The sequence below is a fragment of the Caretta caretta genome, chromosome 6, assembly GCF_965140235.1.
Source record: "Caretta caretta isolate rCarCar2 chromosome 6, rCarCar1.hap1, whole genome shotgun sequence".
Lineage (NCBI taxonomy): Eukaryota > Metazoa > Chordata > Testudines > Cheloniidae > Caretta > Caretta caretta.
In genome coordinates, this window is record NC_134211.1 from 88,958,999 (window position 1) to 88,980,617 (window position 21,619).

Consider the following 21,619-nt stretch of genomic DNA (forward strand, 5'->3'; position numbering starts at 1 on the left):
CTTCTCAACCATCTGCCCTGAGGTCAGTATTCTTGAGCCACTGCAGGACAGCTTGCCACTTGCAAACGCTCACCCTACCAATGCAGGCTCCACAGCTTTCTGGGGGCCTAACTGGGAATCCCTATTCAATCTTCCTTCCTCTGTGACTGAGCGGACCAGTGAGCCAGCCATTAGGGTGGGTGCAGTGATAGAAGCAGTGAGACCCCTTCTGCTGTCCCCCCTCCTCTCAGGCTACTGCCTCCCACTAGCATGCTGGACTGTCCCTTCCAGTTCCCACTCTAGCTATCTGGCAATTGGGAAGGGCTTTCTGGAAATGGGCTGGCAAAACTGAGAGGGGTGAAGGGGCTGGCTCAGAGCCAGCACAGCCTTTGTCAAGTCATTTCTCATCTGAAAACCAGGCATAGCGATCCTCACCTGCTACCCAGGGACCTCAGGAGGCCCCATTAATTAGCGTTAATAATGTCTCTGAGCTACAGTAAGAGAAGCTGGGTTCCTATTATCTCTGTGTGGGGCAGGGATTCTGGCCCGAGATACAGCACCTCCTCCCCTATCCCATTACTCCTCTACTGAGGGACTTTTGGTGCTGAGGCCCCACTTACCCTCCCTGGGAACACTCCAGATGGGTTTTCTCAGGCAGTTTGTACTGCAGCCATTTCTTCCCACTGCTGATCCCGCCCCATGCCAGCTGAAATAACATCTAACAGCCTTAACCCAAAGCCTTGTTATTGCAGCAGAAAGTAGAGATACTGGGACTCAGAATGAATGGAAGAAGCCGTGAACAAGACTGGAAGCGGCTCCAAGTGGCATAGCCTCCACAGACCCAAGGGAAAGGGGCACAAGTCAGGCTCTCCCCACATTATATCTACACAAGCCTTGCCAGAGACAGGCTGCAAGAACCCAAGGGCTGGGAAGGCAGCCTCAAGAGGAGACGGGCAGAGAGGGAAGTGACCTCAGGAATGTCTCATTCCGACGCTGCTATTAGGAATCGTGGGATTGTTACTATTTCCATCGGGGACACCATGGGGATTGTGGGTAAAGAAAACAGAGCTCCTGAGAACTGGCAGGGCTGAACTGTGGGCAGGAGATGTGACCCAAGGCCCTTCCTCCCACCTCCTTTCCAAATTAGCCCCACAGAAGTCTTTGCCCATGGAGGTTCCCACAGGAGAGACACTCCCAATCTCTCTCCCACCCCAATTCAGTTGCGGGGCTGGGGAAAGTCAGAATTCTTCTTGGCCATAATCTGCCTTTGATATTGCAGTGAATGTCATGTGGGCAATGGAAAAGGATAAACTGCTACAAACAGAATGTCAGCATCGGGCATTAAGGGATTCTAAAAAAGATTCTAAAAGGAGAGTGAGGGAAAGTACCTAGCTTCCAACATGGCTTCCACCCTCCTCTCCCCAGCCTATCTCTTCTCTCCTCTGCTAAGCAGACACTACACATCCACTCTGCTGTGCTTACAAATGCTCTAGGCCTCTCCACCATGTGGAAGTGTCCCTCTCCACAGTAGTGAGACCATGGAACTAACCAACAGGTCTTACTCTGTCTCTTCCTATGGAACTCCTTGCCAGAGGATGTTGTGAAGGCCAAGACCATAACAGGGTTCAAAAAAGAACTAGATAAATTCATGGAGGATAGGTCCATCAATGGCTATTAGCCAGGATGGGCAGGGATGGTGTCCTTAGCCTCTGTTTGCCAGAAGCTGGGAATGAGCGACAGGGGATGGATCACTTGCTGATTACCTGTTCTCTTCACTCCCTCTGGGGCGCCTGGCACTGGCCACTGTTGGAAGACAGGATACTGGGCTAGATGGACCCTTGGTCTGACCCAGTAGGGCCATTCTTATGTTCTTATTCTGTTTATGTCCAGAAGAGATAACTGTAAATTATTTTTATTACTGAGTCTGAAAAAACCCTACATAAATAAATTGTAGTGATTTGGACATATATATGTGCATATTTATTTCGTTTTCCTAAAGTTAATTAAATATTTTAGGAAACATTGTCAGCATGGCTACAGCCAGAGTTGGTGGCCGCACTCTGAGGCCACCAAAAAATTTGTTGTAAGAACCCCTGGTCTAGGGAGAGGGCCCAGTATGTAAGGCCCTAACTGTATCTGAGCAGTTACAACTCAGTTCAAGAGTATGTGTTGTACTTTGAGACCTGTAGTCTTTGTGAAGAACTGTTCCACACAAAGTGCAGTGTGGGGGTCACAATGCCTTTTCTCCGGATGCCAATCATAGCACAGTAATGCAACACCTCCTCCACACTGATGCCCAGGCATTTCAGCCGGGGCACAACAAGCTTTATGCTTCGCGTGGAGGTGGATTACCAGGAGTGCTACAGCTGCAGGTCCAGGTGCTCTACGTGCCTTGCCATGTGGACACCTCAGGAGTTACAGCACCCGGGGCTGCTTTAATGCGCTCTAACTTGCAAGTGTAGCCAAGCCCTAAGTCTCTCACCCTTCTGTCAGGCTGCAAACATAAGTTAGACAAAAAGAAAAGGAGTACTTGTGGCACCTTAGAGACTAACCAATTTATTTGAGCATGAGCTTTCGTGAGCTACAGCTCACTTCATCGGATGCATACCGTGGAAACTGCAGTAGACATTATATACACAAGAGACCATGAAACAATACCTCCTCCCACCCCACTGTCCTGCTGATAATAGCTTATCTAAAGTGATCATCAAGTTGGGCCATTTCCAGCACAAATCCAGGTTTTCTCACCCTCCGCCCCCTCCCCCCCACAAACTCACTCTCCTGCTGGTAATAGCCCATCAAAAGTGACCACTCTCTTCACAATGTGTATGATAATCAAGGTGGGCCATTTCCTGCACAAATCCAGGTTCTCTCACCTGGGGGGGGGGGGGGGGGCGGAGGGTGAGAAAACCTGGATTTGTGCTGGAAATGGCCCAACTTGATGATCACTTTAGATAAGCTATTATCAGCAGGACAGTGGCGTGGGAGGGGGTATTGTTTCATGGTCTCTGTGTGTATATAATGTCTACTGCAGTTTCCACGGTATGCATCCGATGAAGTGAGCTGTAGCTCACGAAAGCTCATGCTCAAATAAATTGGTTAGTCTCTAAGGTGCCACAAGTACTCCTTTTCTTTTTGCAAACACGGCTGTTACTCTGAAATAAGTTAGACAAAAGAGCATCTTGAGTTGTGTATGAGAGCCCTCTTATGGAAGACTGGGGTTTACTTCCCCTCCACCTCTTCTGGGCATTTTGAGATGAAGGAGTAGGGAAGCAAGCCCCAATCTATGGGCCTTTAGGGCTCATTCCTGGGTCTTTGGGCCTTGCTTCCCTTTGTCATGTCCACTTTTATTTGGGCATTGTCCCCCACATACCTCAGGCACAGGGGCTTGCTTTGTGCACCCCCTACGTCGATGCACGTGCAGAACTCCCAACAGTCCCAGGTTCCATAGGACTGTTCACTTTGACCCACAACCTTGCCCCATCCCAATGCAAAAGGAACGTTTCCCGCATTCAGGGCAGCTCAGGGAGAAGAGGGGCAGTTAGCTCTGGGCCCCCAAACCAAGTGGTGTTGCAACTTGGGGTGCAGGGTCACAGCGCCACTCAGGTTTGGTCTGTCCCTCTGCTGTCTCCGTCAGGGTGGCCAGGCTAAATTTCAGCATCATTGCAACCCCCTGCACTAGGTCATAATATCATATTTGGCACAAGGCGGGGCAGAGAGGCTGAACCTGAGTGGTGCAGCATCCCACTTCAGCCACTTGAAATGCTGGGAGGTATGCACGTGGGGCCCCCTTCATGCTTCCCCCCCAGAATGTTCCAGGGGCTTGCTGACCCGCCCCCCATATACCAAGCCCCTCCCCCAGGCACGTGGGCCTCACTTTGCCCTACGTGGACTCCACGAAGCCTCGCTAGCTCCACCGCCCCGGCAGATCCCACGCGGCCGCACTCGGAGGAGGGCCCTGGAGTGACGCTAGTTTGGGACAGATTCAGAGGTCACAGCCTCTGGACGGAAAACCTTGCACAACGCCCCCCCGCCGCGAAATCGGCTCACGAGAGACGCCTCGATCTTCTCTGCGATTGGCTTAACGGCCTGGAGTGGACAGAAAGAGAATGGCTCTTGGCCAATAGCAGTGGAGAGAGGCGGAAGTGGTCCGTCCCTAGCGTGGGTCCGGGTGGAAGTGGTGCTCTCGATCCCACAGTTCCGACCTCCGTTCGCTCCCGCCGCCGCCAAGATGCCGGGCGCGCCCGAGAAGGAGTCGGGGCTGTCGGAGCAGATCGAGGCCTTCGTGGCTCGGCTGAAGCGGGGCGGGGAGCGGTTGAGCTCAGAGGAGGCGGCGCGGCAGACGGTGGGGCTGCTGCGGAAGATCATCGGCCATGGGCGCTGGGGCAACGCGGGTGAGGCGGGGCGGGCAGCGGCGGTCCCGTGGGAGTCCTTGGCTGGGAACCCCCTGGGGCGCCGGTGTCCCCGCAGGCGGCCACGGGCAGCGCGTCTCGGCCTGCGCCAGCTCCCTGCCCTCGAGCGGCGCCCGGGCTCGTTTCCCCAGCGATGGGCACCCCGTGGCCCCATCTCGCTGCCAAGGGGCTTCCCCGAGCCGCCGCCGGGATTCTCCCTGCTCCGTAGGACTCGGCGCCGCCCGGGCCCAGATGCTTCCTCCCAGCCACAGGCCCGCGCTCGAGGTTCCTGGCTCCCGCAGTGATTATCCCTCCGTCCGCCCCTCTCTCATCCACCCTGAGATCACAGCTTGCCCCCGGGGTTAGCGCTTTAATGAGCCCTCTCTCTAGCCTTGATGGGAAACACTCTCTGATCAGAAACATGAGTGTCTGCCGCCCACCACGGCCCTGGATTTGAGATACTTCCCTCTGAATACGGAGTCTCCTCCCCCGCTTTTTCATAAACCCCGCTGGATTTCTTTTTCCCTGTTGGTATTTGCAGATCTTCCCAATTCAGTATGCGCTGTTAAATAAGACCAGAGCGAATGCTGACACTTGCAGTACGCACCAGCTGGATTTCCCCCTCTCCCTGAACTCAGTGCTCCACAGTTTATGATCCTTTGAACAGTTCCTGGAATGTGTGACATCCAAACCACTTTGACTTAGTTTTGTGAGTGGGATTTAGTGATATACAGTATGAAATATTTTAGTAAAAATCCCATCTCATCTATTGTCTTCACCTCATCCACTCACATAGTAATATTATCTAAAAGCCTGACTAGTTTGGAATGATCTCACCTTTATAGCTCACCTGAAATTTTTTTTATTTTTATTTTTTGTTCATGGCTGTTGTTTTCTAGATCATGGTGCTAAGTTTTCTGTCTAAATATTTGTTCCAGTATGTTAGTAGCAATTGAACCAGGTGCAGGACTATTGAAAGATAGATTGGTTTTAAGATGGCGTAGCGCCACTGGCTGTGGAGTTACTTGAGACTGTGGGCAGGACCTGTTCTTGGAAGGATAGAGTTAATAATTTTATTAGGATAATGTTGAAGTAAAAAGAAAATGGTACAGAGTTTAGGCATAGAAGTTTCTGGTTATCAGGGAATAAGGTATAGATTATCAAGGGGTGCAAAATTCGGTTTAGGAGTGTGTGGCGTAAGGAATACATAATCTGCAATCTCCCCAGTTGGGGGTAAAAGTTTAACGGGTCAAAGTACAGACATTGAGATATGGGGATATATTGTCTATATAATAGCTATGTTCAGGTGTGGAGTATAATGAGCGGATACGATGATGAGGATGGATCTACCCTCATTTGGTGGGATTTAATGTTCAGTGAGTTTATGGTTCCAGTTCATATGGTCCAATGGAAAAAGTCTCTCAGTCTCAGTCCCTTTCCCATAGTTGATGCACGATGTGGTACTGGTACTGGTACTGTCGGTGGCCGGTGATGTGTTCGATGTCTATGTAACTGAACCATTGGATAGTGTCCGAGACCATGAGGTGCCGCATGAGCCGTGCGTAGCGTCGACCGATCCCACAGGTCCGCAGCACACGCTCGTTGAAGGGGTCCCAAGCGCCCATACTAAGGCATCCCCTTGTTTCAGGGGACTTGATGGTGCTGATTCGGAAGGAGGGCAAGAGGATGACTGTAGCCCAGCCGTCTGAGACCACTGTGGGAAACATGGTGCGGCGAGTGCTGAAGATCATTCGCGAGGAGTACGGCAGGTGAAGCTCTCCCTCCCCCTGCTGCCTGTGTGTACCCCTCTCAGCGATCTGGGAGAAGATCTCTCTGACAGAATCATTTGGATCCTGTATGGTGTCTTCTCTTTGCTGCTCCTGTGAGACTCTTCAGGAGTCTAAATGAGATGTCTGTCCTCCCTGTCTCAAAGATTTACCTTCAAGGTTAAACTCCTTTAATTCCTTTGTAGGAAGGTTTGTAGCCACAATGAGCCTTGTGGTTTCCCCGCTACTGACATTTCTTCTAGTATGTGTTACTGCTGCGTGAAGCCTCCCTCTGCTGCAAATCTCTCTGTGTTCTGACCCTGTATTGCACATGCTGTCCTCTCCCTACTTTCCTAGGAGAGAGTGTTCTGTTGGAGCAGCAGTCTTGAGCCAGGCTGTTTCATGTGCCTCCTGCATCTTTCAAAGTTTACTTACATAGCTTTCAGGAGGTACAGTTATTGGCAAAGCTTCAGGTAGCTTTCTGCCACAGACAGCCCTGGAGCACAGTTGCCAACTTTCATACAGTAAATAAGCACCCCAACTTTCACAATAAGCCAGAAATCAAGCTAATACCATTTCAAAACAAGGCCAAAACAAGCCAGTCCCTAAGAACTCCCAACACTTTATGTGACTAGATCTCCCCGGCGTGCAGTCTAGGACTGTGGTGGGCCTGCTGTGCATCCCTGATTCTCTCCCCACCTTGTCCCTGCTTGCCAGTAGCTGATCAAAAAAAAGAAGCAACTAGCTACTAGCCAACAAGCAACTCACAAGCCAATTAAGCCAAAAACAAGCCCAATTTCTGCGTTTTTTTCGTAGGTTTGGCATGTCTGCTCTGGAGGCTATTTGAGAAAATAGGTGTGGCCCTCTTATCTGACCCTGAATAAGTAAGGCCCCTTACTTCTCTGCTCTGGAAGGACAGCAAAGCTCAAAAGCAGCCTCATCAGGTTGTTTACTTGTGCTCCCTTCTTGCTGTGATGGGCTGTGTTCTCTCCATAGGCTCCGCGGACGCAGTGAGGAGAGTGACCAGCAGGAGTCACTGCACAAGCTTCTGACCTCTGGAGGGCTCAGCGAGGACTTCAGCACTCCCTATCCCCCACTCAGGGCTAATGTGATTGAAGCTATTAGTGAGCTGCTGATAGAGCTGGGTACGAGAAAACCATTCTATCACAGGGTGGGAGAGGGGGCTGTTCATGGGATTAGGGATGGGGAAGAACCAGTTCCCAGCTTGAATGGAAAGGATGGGGAGTTGTGAGGCTCAATCTTGCAGAATGTGTGTATCCCGGGAGCAGTGCAGAGGGATCCCTTCCTATGTGGTCCTGTGAGGAGAGCAGAACAGTGTCAAGTATGCACCTTCTGGAAACAGGGAAAATTCAGCCCTGTGCTGTTTGCACTCATGTCTTTGAAAGAATCTGAGCAGAGCCCTTCCTCCAACTGACTAAGATGGAGCCATGGTGTGCTCAGGTCCTGCAGGGAACAGAATTAAATATTTTCCCCTTCACTTCTTCCCTGGCGGATGCACTGCAAGGATTGTCTGCAGCCAAGGAGGTCTGCGTGCAGCACCTGAGACAGCTAGGAGGGTTGCTGTGAACCTCTCAAACTTCTCTCTGCACATGGTACAGCATTCCGCTTCAGTTCTCCTTCCCAACAGGTCATTGTCTTCTACATCTGTCCACAGATCAGCGACCATCTATCCTCTTGAGGATTACACTGCTTGGCAACCTCCCTCCACATTCAGTACTGGCAGGCTATAACTTCCTCATGCATCTCCCATTCTGGCACCAAGATTTAGTCCATGGGCAGGGTGGCCACCATAGCTGATGCTGGTCCTTTCCTCTCCCCTTATGATGGGATTTTCAATATGCCTTATTTTCCTGGGCAGTTTGGGAGCCTATGGAAGTCAGGATGTGGTGCTCTTTGTGCTGCCACAAGGCACGTACAGCCAGACTCTAGCTTGATCCCAGCTGGTGCAGGGGCTGGGGAATGGAACTGATGCTGCTCCACCAATGCCCATCTTGCTGCCTTAGCTAAGGGTGATGTGACACACAGCCTGGTTTGGGGGGGGGGGGTCAGGTAATAACCTAGTCACCAAATTGGGGGTCTCAGTGTTCAGATAAGGAATGTTTTGCCCTTTCATCAAGTTGTAGCTCAAAACCTCAGATGCTCTCCCTTCAAACCCAAAGCTCTAAAAAGTATGTTGTTGGGTTTTTTGGGCCTATGGGATAGTTCCATGGAGAGGGAATTGCAGTTGTGTGCAGTGGCAGAGGGCTTGTGCTCTCTCCTGTTGGTGCTGTCTGTGGCTGGAATCAGAATGGCAGGTATAGGGCCTGACTCTCCTCTCACGGCTGGATGGCTTCCCTTGCAGAGGGCACCACTGATAACATTGCGATGCAAGCGCTGGAGCACATCCACTCCAACGAGGTAATCATGACCATTGGTTACTCTCGCACCGTCGAGGCCTTCCTGAAGGAGGCAGCACGCAAGCGGAAATTCCATGTCATTGTGGCGGAGTGTGCGCCTTTCTGCCAGGTAGGACCCTGGCTGGCCGTGTTCTCAGGCTGTGTCTGTGGTAGCTGTGCAGTGCTTTTATCTGCCTTAGGAGGAGCAGGTGTAGAAATAACACGTACTTCTGCTCAGCATGAGGGAGTGACCAGGCTGCCCCAAGAAATGGTGTGGGATTGCTGGCTGTGGCCAAGAAGTGGGGGAAACTCCTTGCCTCCCCCATCAGTGATTTAGAGGACAGCATATGTGCTATACCACTGGCAAGTTTCTGGCTCAGATAATGTAGCTTCTGACTTGAATTGTGTGTCTGGCACTGCATCAAGTCCAACTCAGGAGCTTCCTTGTCTGTTCCCTCTTAAGGGACTCACCAGATTCTCTCTCTTCTGTAGGGTCATGAAATGGCCGTCCGTCTATCCAAAGAGGAGATTGAAACCACTGTCATGAGCGATGCAGCCATCTTTGCTGTCATGTCTCGAGTCAACAAGGTAGGTTTTGGGGGGGGGGGGGGGTCGGTAGTGGGGTTCTGGTGTTCAGGCCTTATAGAGCCATCCATAGGCAGCATCAAGTGAGTTTGCTTCCCCTATTAAAGACCCCAAAGAGCTTGGAGAGAGGTGGCTAGAGAGGATGTCTCAGGAGAGGTTTTAATATTTACATATTGTACCCACCATAATATGAGTGCTACTATATAGACATGTAGAAATAGAACACCTCCTCTGAAAAGCTTACAATTTAATAAGACAGAGGATGGGGAGCAGGATACAGTGTACAAGCAGAAACCAGTGTGACTGACCACACTGGCACAGTTCCACTGGGACTCCCAACTTAATCCCAGCTGCCCCTCACCCGAGTGGCTAAATTTCCAGGATGCATTAGAACAAACAATGAGCTTGAGTGGAGGCAGAGTTGCTCTGAAACACACATTTAGAGCCAAGGGTTGACTCCAGCTTTTTTTTTTTTTTTTTTTAAATAAAAAACAAACAACCAAAACCTGCCCATCCTGAGGGGGAAGCACTGCGCCCCTGCCTGGAGCACAAGTCACAGAGTAGGCAGTATGCCAGCCTTTGGCAGGGTGTCAGGAAATTGCTGCTGGACATCCTCAGAGGTCTGACTGCTTTCCTCACTCTCGTGTGGAGATGAGAATAGAGCACCACAGCCCTGCAATGAAGCCTGCTAGTCTTCTAACTTCCACTTGGAAGGTCTGACAGTTCTGGATGCTGTTCTAGTTAGAGGAAAACTTTTGTGGAGAGCCAGTCTCAGATGGAACAGATCCAGCACCCTGCTGAACTAGAATCCCAGCCTTTTACTGTCTGTCTAGTCAGTGTAATGCCCTCTTGCTGTGATATATATAGAAGGTGAGAACCTGCAGCCCCTAACCCCAGCATGGTCTGAGCCAGTAGCCCAGGATTTGGAGCTCCTTTTCTCTGCCTGTCCCAGTTCATTGCAAAGTGCTCTAATACTAATTTGTACTTGGAAGGTGATCATTGGTACGAAGACAATCTTGGCCAATGGTGCGTTGATTGCTGTAAGTGGGACTCATACCCTGGCACTGGCAGCTAAACACCACTCCACTCCCCTCATCGTCTGTGCACCCATGTTCAAGCTTTCACCGCAGGTAGGTACAACAACTTTGATTACAACATCTGCTGTATCTCATGGCAAATAGAGGGACCTATATTGCTCATGAAAGTGAGTAATGGATAGCATGGACTGGCTAAAATACAGGCTGGCAACCCAGAAGGCTTCTACCAACCCTGCTAATGCACTTAAATCCTAACGCAAGGGTGCCTCTGCCCCATTGATGGACCTTCCCCGAACAGCTCTACTGATGTGGCTTAGGCCTTTGTTCCAGCACAGATTGCCAGATATCCTGAATGGTGGGCTCTTATGATATAGACCAACATCCACTAGAGACTGAGAGCTATCATATTCATTTCACTTAATCCAGTGGCGATTTGAACTCGCATCTTCAGAGGCGGAAGGAGATGTTTTAGGACTTTCCTGCTCTGCTTTTTTGATATTGTAATAATGGATCCTGTCTCAAGTCACTAAAGAGCAGCTTGAGACAGTCATGTATCTCTGCTTTCCTGACCTACCAGGCTATCCTGCAGAGCAGCCAGAATATAAGCAGACATAAAGGAACTAGGAATGTATGGCTTGCCTGAGCCCCTTGCTGCACAGTTTCACCTGCAGTTACCATGCGTATTCGTCTGAGGCTGCAGGCGACTGCTGTACACTCTACAAACCTAAGCTGTGAGGCACTTACTTTCCTCTGCTCAGTCCCTTCCAGCACTTATGCCCCAACTCCAAATGGTATAATGGGGATGGGTGGCCTCTTCTGACCCTATTGCTCTTTCTTTCAGTTCCCCAATGAAGAGGATTCATTCTACAAGTTTGTCTCTCCACAAGAAGTGCTGCCATTCACAGAAGGTACTGGTCCTCTTTAGTGCAGGTTTTTGAAGGGGAACTAGCTGTGTTGACCCAAGGCAGCAGGAACTGGGACCCTGTCTCACATGTTTAAAGACGGAATTAGCTTGTAACCAAGGGCAGGAAATCCTGCCCATTGTTTTAAGCTCTGAAATGACTGACCACTGTCCTAGTTTATATGCTACTTGGCTGATGGGAGGAATGGAACAGGGTTTCCTCTGAACTCCATCCTTGCAGTTGGGCTCCTGCCCTATGAAACACTCTCTTATACAGGTAGTAATTTTAAAAAAAAATCAAGATTCTGATGGTGACTGCCTGCTGGTGGGCAGCAGAGCCCTAGCACAGTGTCAGAAACCAAACTAGTTTCTGTGTAGCGTTCATACGTAATGTGACTTCTTGGAACATAACACTCCAGAAATATTATATGAATTATTGCCACTGGCTGACATAGTTTTGTTTCTGCCATGGAGCTTCTGAGGCCAGGTTAGTGTGGGCAATTCCCGTCTCCCATGTTTAAGAAAGATGAATTCAAACTGGAACAGGTGCAGAGAAGGGCTACTAGGATAATCAGAGGAATGGAGAATCTGCCTTACAAGAAAGGACCATAAAGAGCTTGGCTTATTTTGCCTTACAAAACAAAGGTTGCGGGAGATATGATTGCTCTCTATAAAATACATCAGAGGAACAAACATCAGGCAGTGAAAGGACTGAAGTTAAGGGCCAATGTTGGCACAAGAACAAATGGATATAAACTGCCCATCAACAAGTTTAGGCTTGAAATTAGATGAATGTTTGTAACCATCAGAAGAGTGAAGTTCTGAAACAGCTTTCCAAGGGGAGTAGTGGGGGCAAAAACCCTAACTTATTTCAAGACTGAGCTTGATACATTTATGGAGGGGATGTTATGATGAGGTTGCCTACCATGCATATGTCCCATCTGTGACTAATATTAGTAAATATCTCCAATGGCTGGAGATGGGACACTAGATGGGGAGGGCGCAGAGTTACTACAGCCAATTCTTTCCAAGGTGTCTGGCTGGTAGGTCTTGTCTAAATTCTCACAGTCTTAACTGATCACCATATTAGAAGACAATATGTGTTCCCCCTCCCCTGGATCAGATTGGCAGACATGGATGGGGGGAGGCTGCCCTCCCCGGCAGTGTGGCGCACTAGTCACTTGCTGGTTTGAACTAGAACAGATGGTGGATCCTTTGTAACTTGAAGTCTTTAAATGAAGATTTGAGGACTTTAATAACTCAGCCAGAGGTTGTGTATTGCAGGAACTGGTGGGTGAAGTTCTGTGGCCTGTGACATGTAGGAGGTCAGACTAGATGATCATGACAGTCCCTTCGGGCCTTAAATTCTGAGAATCCATCTTTAAAAAGATGGCAGCTCTGGTGCCCATTTACATAGCAACCAACCTTCCAAATCCATGTTTCTGTGCAGCAGGACCCAACCAGCGCTGGGCTAAGACAGTTCTGATTAAGGCTTTCATTGTGGCATTTTGCAAATTTTCCATCGGGGGCTCTTCTGGTTAGCACCAGCAACAGCCATCAGCAGGGGCAAACGCTATCATTTTTATCCAAGACTGTGCTTTATATCCATAATTCAAATAAACCTACCATGGCTGGGGTTGTCTCGAATCTTGTTCTGCTATTTCAGTGCTGACTTCAGGGGTGGTGAGGGGAGGGTCACAACCTGTGCTCCAGGCAGCGTATGGTGAAGCCACACTCCACATCATCTTGTCTATTGCTCATCTCTAATACCATGACTGTTTGCTTTTCAGGGGAGATCCTGTCAAAGATCAATGTTCACTGCCCAGTGTTTGACTATGTTCCCCCAGAGCTCATTACTCTCTTCATCTCCAACATTGGGGGTAATGCGCCCTCCTACATCTATCGCCTCATGAGTGAGCTCTACCATCCTGATGACCATGAACTCTAAGATCTACTGGCATGAAGTGCCTCAGTGTCCAGGCTCTTCCTACCTTGCTCTTTTGGAAGACCCAGCAGCTAAATAAATCCAGGGCTGCAGAGATGGGGGTGACTGTCTTCAAAAGGAAGCATCTGCGTAGAGTATAATGTTTCCACCCTAGCCAAGAGCAGCAGTGACAGATCTAGGCCTGGTTTTGCTTCCACCACTTGTATTACAAGGCACATGGAGCAGTTTTGAATCTATTTGATGTTTGGAACCTGTTGTTGTCATTCTTGTATATCTCCACAGAAGTTCTGGTTCAATGATGGACTGGGTATAAATGGAATTCTCTGTTGCCACTAAGCTGCATTACCTTAGTGTGCTACAATAAAGACTGCTTGTAGTGATCTCTGCTGTTGGCTTTTTTCTATACAAGAATAAAATGCTCATTCTTCAAACAGTAGCAGCATACTGGCCCCAGCAGTGAGCTGCTGTTGTAGCAAGATGGCTATAGTTGCTTTGGTGGATGCAAACTGAAAAGCCTTCTGTTACAAACCAAAGGCTTTAGAGTGCATTCTCTTTAGCTGTCTCTGGCAATATGACAGCTCTTAACAGTGCACAGCAACGCTACATCACAGTTTAGGGTAAGAAGTGAAATATTTCCCCCCTCTGGTTTTGTTTAGACAGTAAAACCTGGTGGGCCAGAATTCTTGTTTTAATTTAGGCACTTAAATCCTGTGTGTTATAGTAATGCCTAATAAGTAGATAGAAATTTGTAACGTGACCCCCTTACTGGTATAGAAATAAACCCCAATCTATTTAGAGCTGCAGGGTGAATTGAAGAGTGGAGGCAGAATAAAATTAGAATTCGAGCAGGACTTCTTATTGCAAGTAGTGCTCTAGGGATCCTTAACTACCTCTTTTCCAGCAACTTCATGTTTCACTGAGAAGATAGCACCTGGCTATATTTTTGAGATCTCCCCTCCACCTGGAGAAAAGGATTGATGTGCTGTGAAAGCCGCAGGCAAGGAAAGAAACAGCTAGCTGGGATTTCTCTGCTATTAGATGCTTAGTCGAATGAAGTGACACTTTTGGTTCTTTGATGGTCTGACTCTAAGTTTGTCTACAAAATCTTGCAGATGGCCTGCACTCACTCCAGACAGATGTGAGCCTGAGGAAAGTGTTGTTGGTTTATTAATAAATACTTAGCCCTCTACACCTTCAAAGTGTTGTAAATACATTAAAACAACCCTTCCCCAATGAGGAGTCCTGCCATTCTCACAAGAAGGGAATTTAACACTTGCAAGTGTGAGACTATTTCTACCCTTGAATAGCCACGTCTAGGCACACAATATAATTTCTGAACATTGAAGCCTCTTCTCTGGGCTATACGAGCCTTCTCCTGCCACATTCCCAGGGATGATCTCGGCTCCTCAGAAGGTCAGCTGTGAAGGTAGTACCTCTGATACCATCCTGGCTCAGGAGTTGCATGCAAGCAGCAATGCTGCTTTCGCGTTGCTGGCTGAAAATATGAGGGGTTGTGTGACATCAACATTCCTGGAGGGTCTGGTTTTTAGCTCACACTTCGAAGCGCTGTCCTTGTTTCCCAAACAGCTGCCAGGCTTGGGCCATTCTCCGCAGTTTAGCCAAATTAGGTTTAGGCTGGTAGGAGAAGAGAGAATTAATGAATTGATACAAAGTTTCATTAAGAGAAAAGGACTTTACTGACCTTCATAGTCCTTTCCCCACACAGAAAGATGCTCAAGTGTTTTATCAAATCTAATTTTAAATGTCCTCTGTGACTTCCAGTTTCACAATCTGATGCAGTGCCTTGGCAGCAGGGTGCATAAAAGTCAAGTTTTTATTAAACATCAGATTTTTTTTTTTAATATACATCTTGCTAGTCCATTGCTTCTCATTTTAGGCTGAGTTGTTTTGTACTTGTTTCTTCCATTAGTTTACTCGTTGTTAGTAGAATTTTAGATTTTACATCTTTTTCCCTTAAGTCTCTCACTTAAAAGCCTCATCTTTTCTGAAAATGAGAAGCCCAGGGCCTCATTAATACCCTCACTGTAAGAACAGAAAACTGATAAGCAAACTGACCTTCCTATATCTGCAACCAGCACCACATTCTGATATAAACTGGCATGAATGAAGAAAGCTGAAATGCTTTGGCAAGGCCATACTCTTCTGGCAGAATTTGAAGTCAATGGGACATGTGCTCATAAGTCACCTAAGTGCCTATAATAACTTGTGTATTAAAAGTCTAAGTAACTTTTCATTGTTAACAGTGAAGCAATTTTGTTTTGAAATGAAAGATTTTATGCTCCTAAGAGAAAAGTTTAATAAAAATACAATGTTTTAACCACTGCTGTTACACTTAAGCATGTTTAATTTTAAGCACTAGTGACCCCATTAAAGTAAACGGAGCTTCTCTTGTGAGTAAAGTTACTCACCAGCTTGTCTGCAGGATCAGGGCCATCCTATTCAATTTAATTTTGTAAAATTCAAATACCCTACTGGAAGTGGCATTTAAGAAAAATAGTTCATTGTATATTTTCATCTGAAGTTGCAATAGTACAAATTTTCAAATTAGTTTTACAAAACCTCAATCTGATTTTAAAAAATCATTCCACCCTGACAGTCAAAATGTTCTCCTGATCTTCAGCCTAGATTTTCTTTCTTTATTTCGTCCCATTCCTCTTCGTTATAACTCCTCATATCATCCTAAATAATTCCACCTTTCAAATAGTAGATTTACCCATCTAGGCACACAGAGCAAATGTACTGTTTCAGGCAACCATTTCCTAAGAAATTGAGTTATGAAAGAAGAGAAAAAAGCAAAAAGTACTGATCTGCTGTGGGATATCCCATGTACTCAACATATTTAGGGAACAGCACACTTAGTAGGGAGCTTTAGAAAGGTGCACATTACTAGTTCTTCCCCCACCACTAGTTGTCCCTTAGCCAAATTAGACAGACTTATTCTCTTCTCGTAAGTCTTCTGCAGTTCCCTGGCCATTTTTTGTTGCTCTTCTTTGAATTCCCTCCAGTTTGTCTTTAGATGAGTTTATAACAGTGTTTCAATTGCAAAGGGTTACCAATAGTATGACTCCCTAAGATGATACAGGATAGCTGAATAAACATTGCCAGTGGCTACTTACCAAATCTGTACAACTTCAGGAAGAAATATTACAGGAAATGGCATGTTAACAGTAGGGTTCTAAAGGCAAATGTGCAATACACCAAATGACTAGAGTCTAAAATAGCATCTGGACATGCTCTTTGTGCCCAGTGAGTCACAGTCTTCATTTATACACAATACCGTGAGGAATAATATAGGAACGGTTAAGGGAGGGACAGGAGTTAGAGGTTTGTTTACATCACATGCGGTCAGTAGTTATTTCAGTCAGGATACCTCTGTTTGTATTAAGTGGTGGATACAGAGTGAGCTGTGTTGTTGGTTAGTATGAAACTTGGATGAAAAGGCTTAGCAAGATTTAACGCATCTTTTCAGACAACCCACCCTGTGGGTTTGTTGCCTCTCTCTGCTCAGCTCTTCACACTGTACCTGCTTTTCCTGCTTCAGGTGGTCTATGTCTGCAAGTGGCATCATGGAAGGTCTCCCATGAGCACACTGGAAAGGCAGCTGGCAAGAGGACAAAGCTTCAATAAGCTGGCAGCTCTCCTCCTTAGTCAAGCTGTCATTAAACTTAATAGCTCCTGAAAAGAGAGGCGAATTATAGCATGTGCTGGCAAGAGTTCAGTTCAGCTAACAAGCCCCCCTCTGGGAACTATGGACAGCATAGCAAGTTAATATGGGGCAGCTCCCACTTCCTCCCGCACCCTGAGACCACAAACCAGCAGCATAGTACACTAGACTTCAGATTTAGCTCCAGTTAATCAGACTTCCCTCAAGAAGCCTTCCTGGCACACACACACACAACCTTTTCCATAGCCTAAGCTGCTTGGTCTAGTCTGAGGCTGCTAGATGGCAGGGCAACTATTTCCTTGCTTCCCAGATGCTACAGTTGTTCCAGCTCAAGGCACATGAGCAGCTTCCTCCAGAGCTGAAAACAAGGCCATTCCACAAATGAGGAGCTACCAAACAGAGAAAGACTGAACACCCACCCCATATGCTATTTAGAGATTGAGTACCACCTCAGTAATCATCCACTCTTTCCCACATCTGGGCATTTAATGCAACCACTGCAAATCCAGGCAGGATAGTAAGGTCTCTCTGGTACTTTAATAACCTTTATCTTTCCTAAACACCAGAGGGTGTGAGAATCTATGGTCTCATTTATTTCTCACCTTAGCAGCTTGTATCCTGCAGTTCAGAGATGGCACTTGTCCTGCTCTTCTAGCTAAAAGCAATCTTGTACGCAGTCTGCGACTTGGAGACTCTAGTGATGTGCCATTGAAACAATCCCACCAATCCACATTTGCCCTTTGGCCATGAGGGGAATGTTAATGCACTATGCAACATGTCTGCTGGCATGAAGGGGTTAGAATTACTGCAGCTTGCATTTGTGAGATCTACTCACCTTCTGGGCTTCTAAAAGCCCAGAAGGTGAGCCAGATGTCCATCATGGATCCAGAAAACTAGCACTTCCAGGGTCTCCAGGACACCCTACACTGGCATTTCTACAACTTACCATTTGGGGCAGTCAAAAATGTGCTTTTTGAGAACAGGGCACTCCTCCTGCTCCCACAGAACTGTTGAATTAGAAGTTCTAGAGCTCATATGAATTGATGCACATTAGGGCTCTATTTTGTCAGCATCTCACATCTGAATAGGAATGTGGATAATAGCCACAAACAATGCAAATAGAGGCAGCATGTTCTGTCCTTGGCAGAGCTCTTCAAAAAGAGGGCAACTGCCTCCTGCTACTAGTAGACACCCTGTCTTTAAAAAGTTAGACTTCTGCAACCCTTCAAAGTGCCATATTATTCCAGAGCCCCAGAAAGTACACTGTGTAGAAATGGAAAAGTAGAGAAGTTCAGCTCACTTACCATGGCATGCTTGGGAAGCCAGCACCTTTAGAAAGGTTAGTGGGAGCGTCCCTTGTGCGCCTCCTGTGGTCTGCAATAGCTAAAAGTAGAGAGAGAACATGGTCCAACTTTCCAGTGAGTATGAAAAGGAAAGAATAGTAACATTAGAGAAGGAACAGATGAGGAAGACCTAGTAGGGCCCACCTGGTCCACATCTCCCCACTGTCAATCCTTAAGAGCTAAAGGATGGTATTCTCCCAGGTTTTGTCCTGTCTCAAGCAACAAAACTTTCAGGGTTGCTTGAGAGCTATCCTGACCCACTTCAAAAGAAGAGCACTACTTACCTCAACTTGTTCTTGAATCAACTCCTGAAAAGCAAGAGGCAGAACAATCAATCACTTACTGTTTTTTCCCTCCTCAACTTTCCTCTCTATTGTCCAAACCTGGACATATTTACTGTCTCCAGTTCCAAGTCACTCATTGTGATAAATAATCAAGAAGGATGGGCCAATGATTGGAGCATTAGCCTAGGCAGTGGGAGATCCAGGTTGAAGTCCCCACTCTGCCATAGACTTCCTGTGTACCTCGGGCAAGTCACTTAGTTCCCCTCTCTAAATTGGGGATGATAGCACTTCATAGGGGTGTTGGGAGAATAAATACATTAAAGATTGTGAGTCTCAGGTACTACATGATAAGGGCCATATAAGTACCATAGACAGAAGACCAGCCTGAAGTCACCCCAGCAAACTCCCGAACTTACTACAACTTTTCAGGACTGCACTAAAGGGATAGCAACACACAATTTCCAGAATCTGTTTAAGTCCTAATCTTAAAGCATCTCCCATTAGCTTGTTCAATTACAAGACCAGTAAGAAAGAATGGTAGCTTACCCAACAATGACAGTGGTTCTAAGAGATGTGTTGTCCACATTGATTCCACCTCTAGTGAGCCATTGCCCCATGCATTCAAGATTGGACTCTTTTGGCCTGCAGTGTTCACTGGTGCCACACCTTGGATGTGCTCATGCCCCCTCTCCCCTTCCCATCCAAGGACATAAAGAGCAGAGGCTCGCACAACCATCCCTCAGTTTCTTCGCCAATACAGACCGTAGGTGGTATAGGATTTTCTAGTAACGGGGAAGGTTGTGGATGGGTTGCAGAATCCATAGACAACACATTGTGAAGAACCACAGTTACTGTAAGTAAGCAACCATTGTTTCTTCTGGGAGTGATTATCCACATGTATTCCATTTCTGGTGACTAGTAAGCAGTGACCTCCTAATCAGGGGGTGGATGCTAGAAGTCCTATTTAAATAATGACTGCAGGACAGTTCAGCCAAAACAGGAATCAGATCTTCAGGCCTCAACTAAGAAATAATGTGGGATGAAGGAGTGGACTGATCCCCCATATAGTTTCCCTGCAAATTTCTGGAATTGGTATGCTTTTCAGAGAAGCTCCAGAAGCTGCTTAAGCCCTGGTGAAGTGGGCTATAACTTGCATGGGTGGATCTAAGGACGATCAAAAACCTCACCACCTTCCGCTCTTTAACCTTTTTTCCTCTAACATAAATACATAACATGTATATTTAAAAAAATACCCCAAAAAACCCCAACCCTCTAAAGCCCTACCAACACATGACACTCCACTGCATACACTTCTCTCCCTAAGGAGAGGATAACAAAACAAAACAACACATGACAAATGTTTAGTCACATTGCTTAGTGCACTACTGGAAGGTGCTCAGATACTACAGTGATAAGTTCAGTCTAACCCAGATAGAACCTAGATAGAATAGATCTAATCTAGTTAACTCATGGCATGATTTAATACAATTACATACCCAGTTAGTCTTTAGGTAGATGTTGCCTGACCCTTCACCCTATCTTCAAATGCTACAAATAGCCTCGGGATGCTCTTGAAGGGTATTGTTCTGTCAAGATGACATAAAAGAGCCCTAATCATACCAGCAACATGTAGATTGGCTTCCTCTTGGTTGGAGTGGGGCTTGGAAAAGAAAACTGGCAGATGCATCATCTCATTTAGATGAAAATCCAAGACAATCTTTGGTAAAAAAATTTAGGGTGAGCCTTAAGGATCACTTAGTCTGTAGGGAACACCACGCAAGAGCCTGAATCTCTCCTACCCTTCAAGCTGATGTTATGGCTACTAAAAGGGCTGTTTTTTACAGGTGATATAGAGAGTAAGTTGTGAGCGGGTGAAAAGGGGGTCCGATTAACTCAGCTAAAACTATCCTGAGGTCCCAGAAAGGAAGAGGGTCCCAGACTGGAAGAAAACACAAGAATAGGTCCCTAAGGAATCTAGAAGCTGTATGGTGGGAAAAAATGGTGTGACCCTGCTGGGAGAATGATAAGTTGCTATTGCTCCTAAATGTATCCTCATAGAGCTGATGAATAATCCTATATGCTTTAGGGATAACAGATGATCCAGAACAGAAGGAAAAGAATGGTTCCACACTGTAAGGGGGCACTCACCACTTGAGCACCTCCAAGCAGTGGAGTGTGGTCCACAGTCCGTTTCTCACCCCTGATTCCCCTGAGATTGCCTGACAACCTTGGTAGGTCTTCAGTGGCTTGGCCCTCCAGCCAAGTCACACAGTCCAAATGAACATCCAATAAACAATCTATTTGTCCTTAGTAGAATCTTCAGCCTCAGAACTGGGTCCTTTAAATTCAGCCCTTTGTTCAGGCTCCCAAATAAGCCCTGTCCCCTTTGTGGATTTATTCCATTTTACCTGTGTCCAGTAATGCTATAAACAGCAGCCATATACTCCTTACTTCAAACCTTTGTGGCTACTTCCCTGGGCCTCTTCATACCGGGCCCTTTTATGTTCAGCCCTGCATCCTCAGATTCCTCTCTCTCTGCAGTCCAACTATGTAAGTTCAGCCAGCCATAAATTCTAATTATCAGGCTCCTTGTCCCAAGAGGAACACTCTTCTTCACTTCTCTGCTCCCAGCAAGCTGAACTGCTAAGGCCAGGCAGCAACTTTTATCTGGGCCAGCAGGGCCCTGAGTGGTCGTTTCTAACCCTCTAGCCCTTAGAGGACCAAATTTCTGCAGTTTCCAAAATGGCTGCTCCAGAGAGTCCTCTCTAGGCAACCTTGGGGGACCCACCCTCACTGCTCTTTTCCCCAACTTACTCTTTCTTGGGGTGGGGCGTAGTAAGACTGCAGGACCCTCAGCAGGGAGCCACCAAGTGCTAAATACATCCCATCACACCCACCCTACAGAAACTATGGTTCTTTGAGATATTGTAGTCAGTGTGGATCCTGTAAGAGCCCATCCACCTCATGCATGCAAGATCAGTCTTTTTGAATAGTAGTGTCTGCACATGCACCCTGTGCCTCCTTGCACTCCCATACAAGGACATACAGGACACAGTAGCCTAAACCCTCCCTCAATTCCCTCACAATTCAAAGCTGGTGTTGCTGAGGACTCCAAAAAGTGTGGATCAGAGAGCAGGCTGTGAGAGCCACACTGACTACATCTTGAAGACCCACAGTTACTGTAGGGTAAATACCTGTTCTCTCTTTTTTGAGTATGTGTTAGTGTGGATCCCATCACAGGTGACTGGCAAGCATTATCCTCTTTAGATGGTGAGACTAAAAGCCAGCTGCATTACTCAAAGATTGA

At 47.1% G+C, this 21,619-nt stretch overlaps 2 protein-coding genes across 5 annotated transcripts in view; one reads left to right on the forward strand and one right to left on the reverse strand.

Moving 5' to 3' along the window:
* The first annotated feature begins 3,892 nt into the window (after positions 1 to 3,892).
* Positions 3,893 to 13,380, forward strand: EIF2B2 (eukaryotic translation initiation factor 2B subunit beta). Of its 2 annotated transcripts, none has more exons than XM_048852251.2 (8): positions 3,893 to 4,373; positions 6,019 to 6,139; positions 7,133 to 7,281; positions 8,499 to 8,662; positions 9,025 to 9,120; positions 10,110 to 10,247; positions 10,996 to 11,062; positions 12,846 to 13,380. In XM_048852251.2, the coding sequence occupies exons 1-8, from the start codon at positions 4,211 to 4,213 to the stop codon at positions 13,001 to 13,003; spliced, it is 1,056 nt and encodes a 351-aa protein (XP_048708208.1). In that variant the 5' UTR covers positions 3,893 to 4,210; the 3' UTR covers positions 13,004 to 13,380. The 2 variants fall into 2 exon arrangements, with proteins under 2 accessions (XP_048708208.1, XP_048708209.1); XM_048852252.2 differs by lacking the exon at positions 3,893 to 4,373 and adding an exon at positions 4,799 to 5,079.
* Positions 13,381 to 14,139: 759 nt separating this feature from the next.
* Positions 14,140 to 21,619, reverse strand: part of MLH3 (mutL homolog 3) — a 37,524-nt gene continuing 30,044 nt past the window's right edge. For all 3 annotated transcript variants that reach the window (XM_048852231.2, XM_048852230.2, XM_048852233.2), the window contains 4 exons: positions 18,313 to 18,336; positions 17,990 to 18,068; positions 16,545 to 16,696; positions 14,140 to 14,635 (listed from right to left, as the gene is read on the reverse strand). In XM_048852231.2, coding sequence (XP_048708188.2) covers positions 14,552 to 14,635; positions 16,545 to 16,696; positions 17,990 to 18,068; positions 18,313 to 18,336 — 339 coding nt within the window. In that variant the 3' untranslated portion in view covers positions 14,140 to 14,551. The remainder of the gene's footprint in view (positions 14,636 to 16,544; positions 16,697 to 17,989; positions 18,069 to 18,312; positions 18,337 to 21,619) is intronic.

Bases quoted from the DNA above. Each gene is read 5' to 3' on its own strand.
- EIF2B2 (XM_048852251.2), top strand. From the start codon at position 4,211: ATGCCGGGCGCGCCCGAGAAGGAGTCGGGGCTGTCGGAGCAGATCGAG. The intron at 6,140-7,132 runs GTGAAGCTCTCC...TTCTCTCCATAG, and splicing joins ATTCGCGAGGAGTACGGCAG to GCTCCGCGGACGCAGTGAGG. The intron at 8,663-9,024 runs GTAGGACCCTGG...TCTCTTCTGTAG, and splicing joins AGTGTGCGCCTTTCTGCCAG to GGTCATGAAATGGCCGTCCG.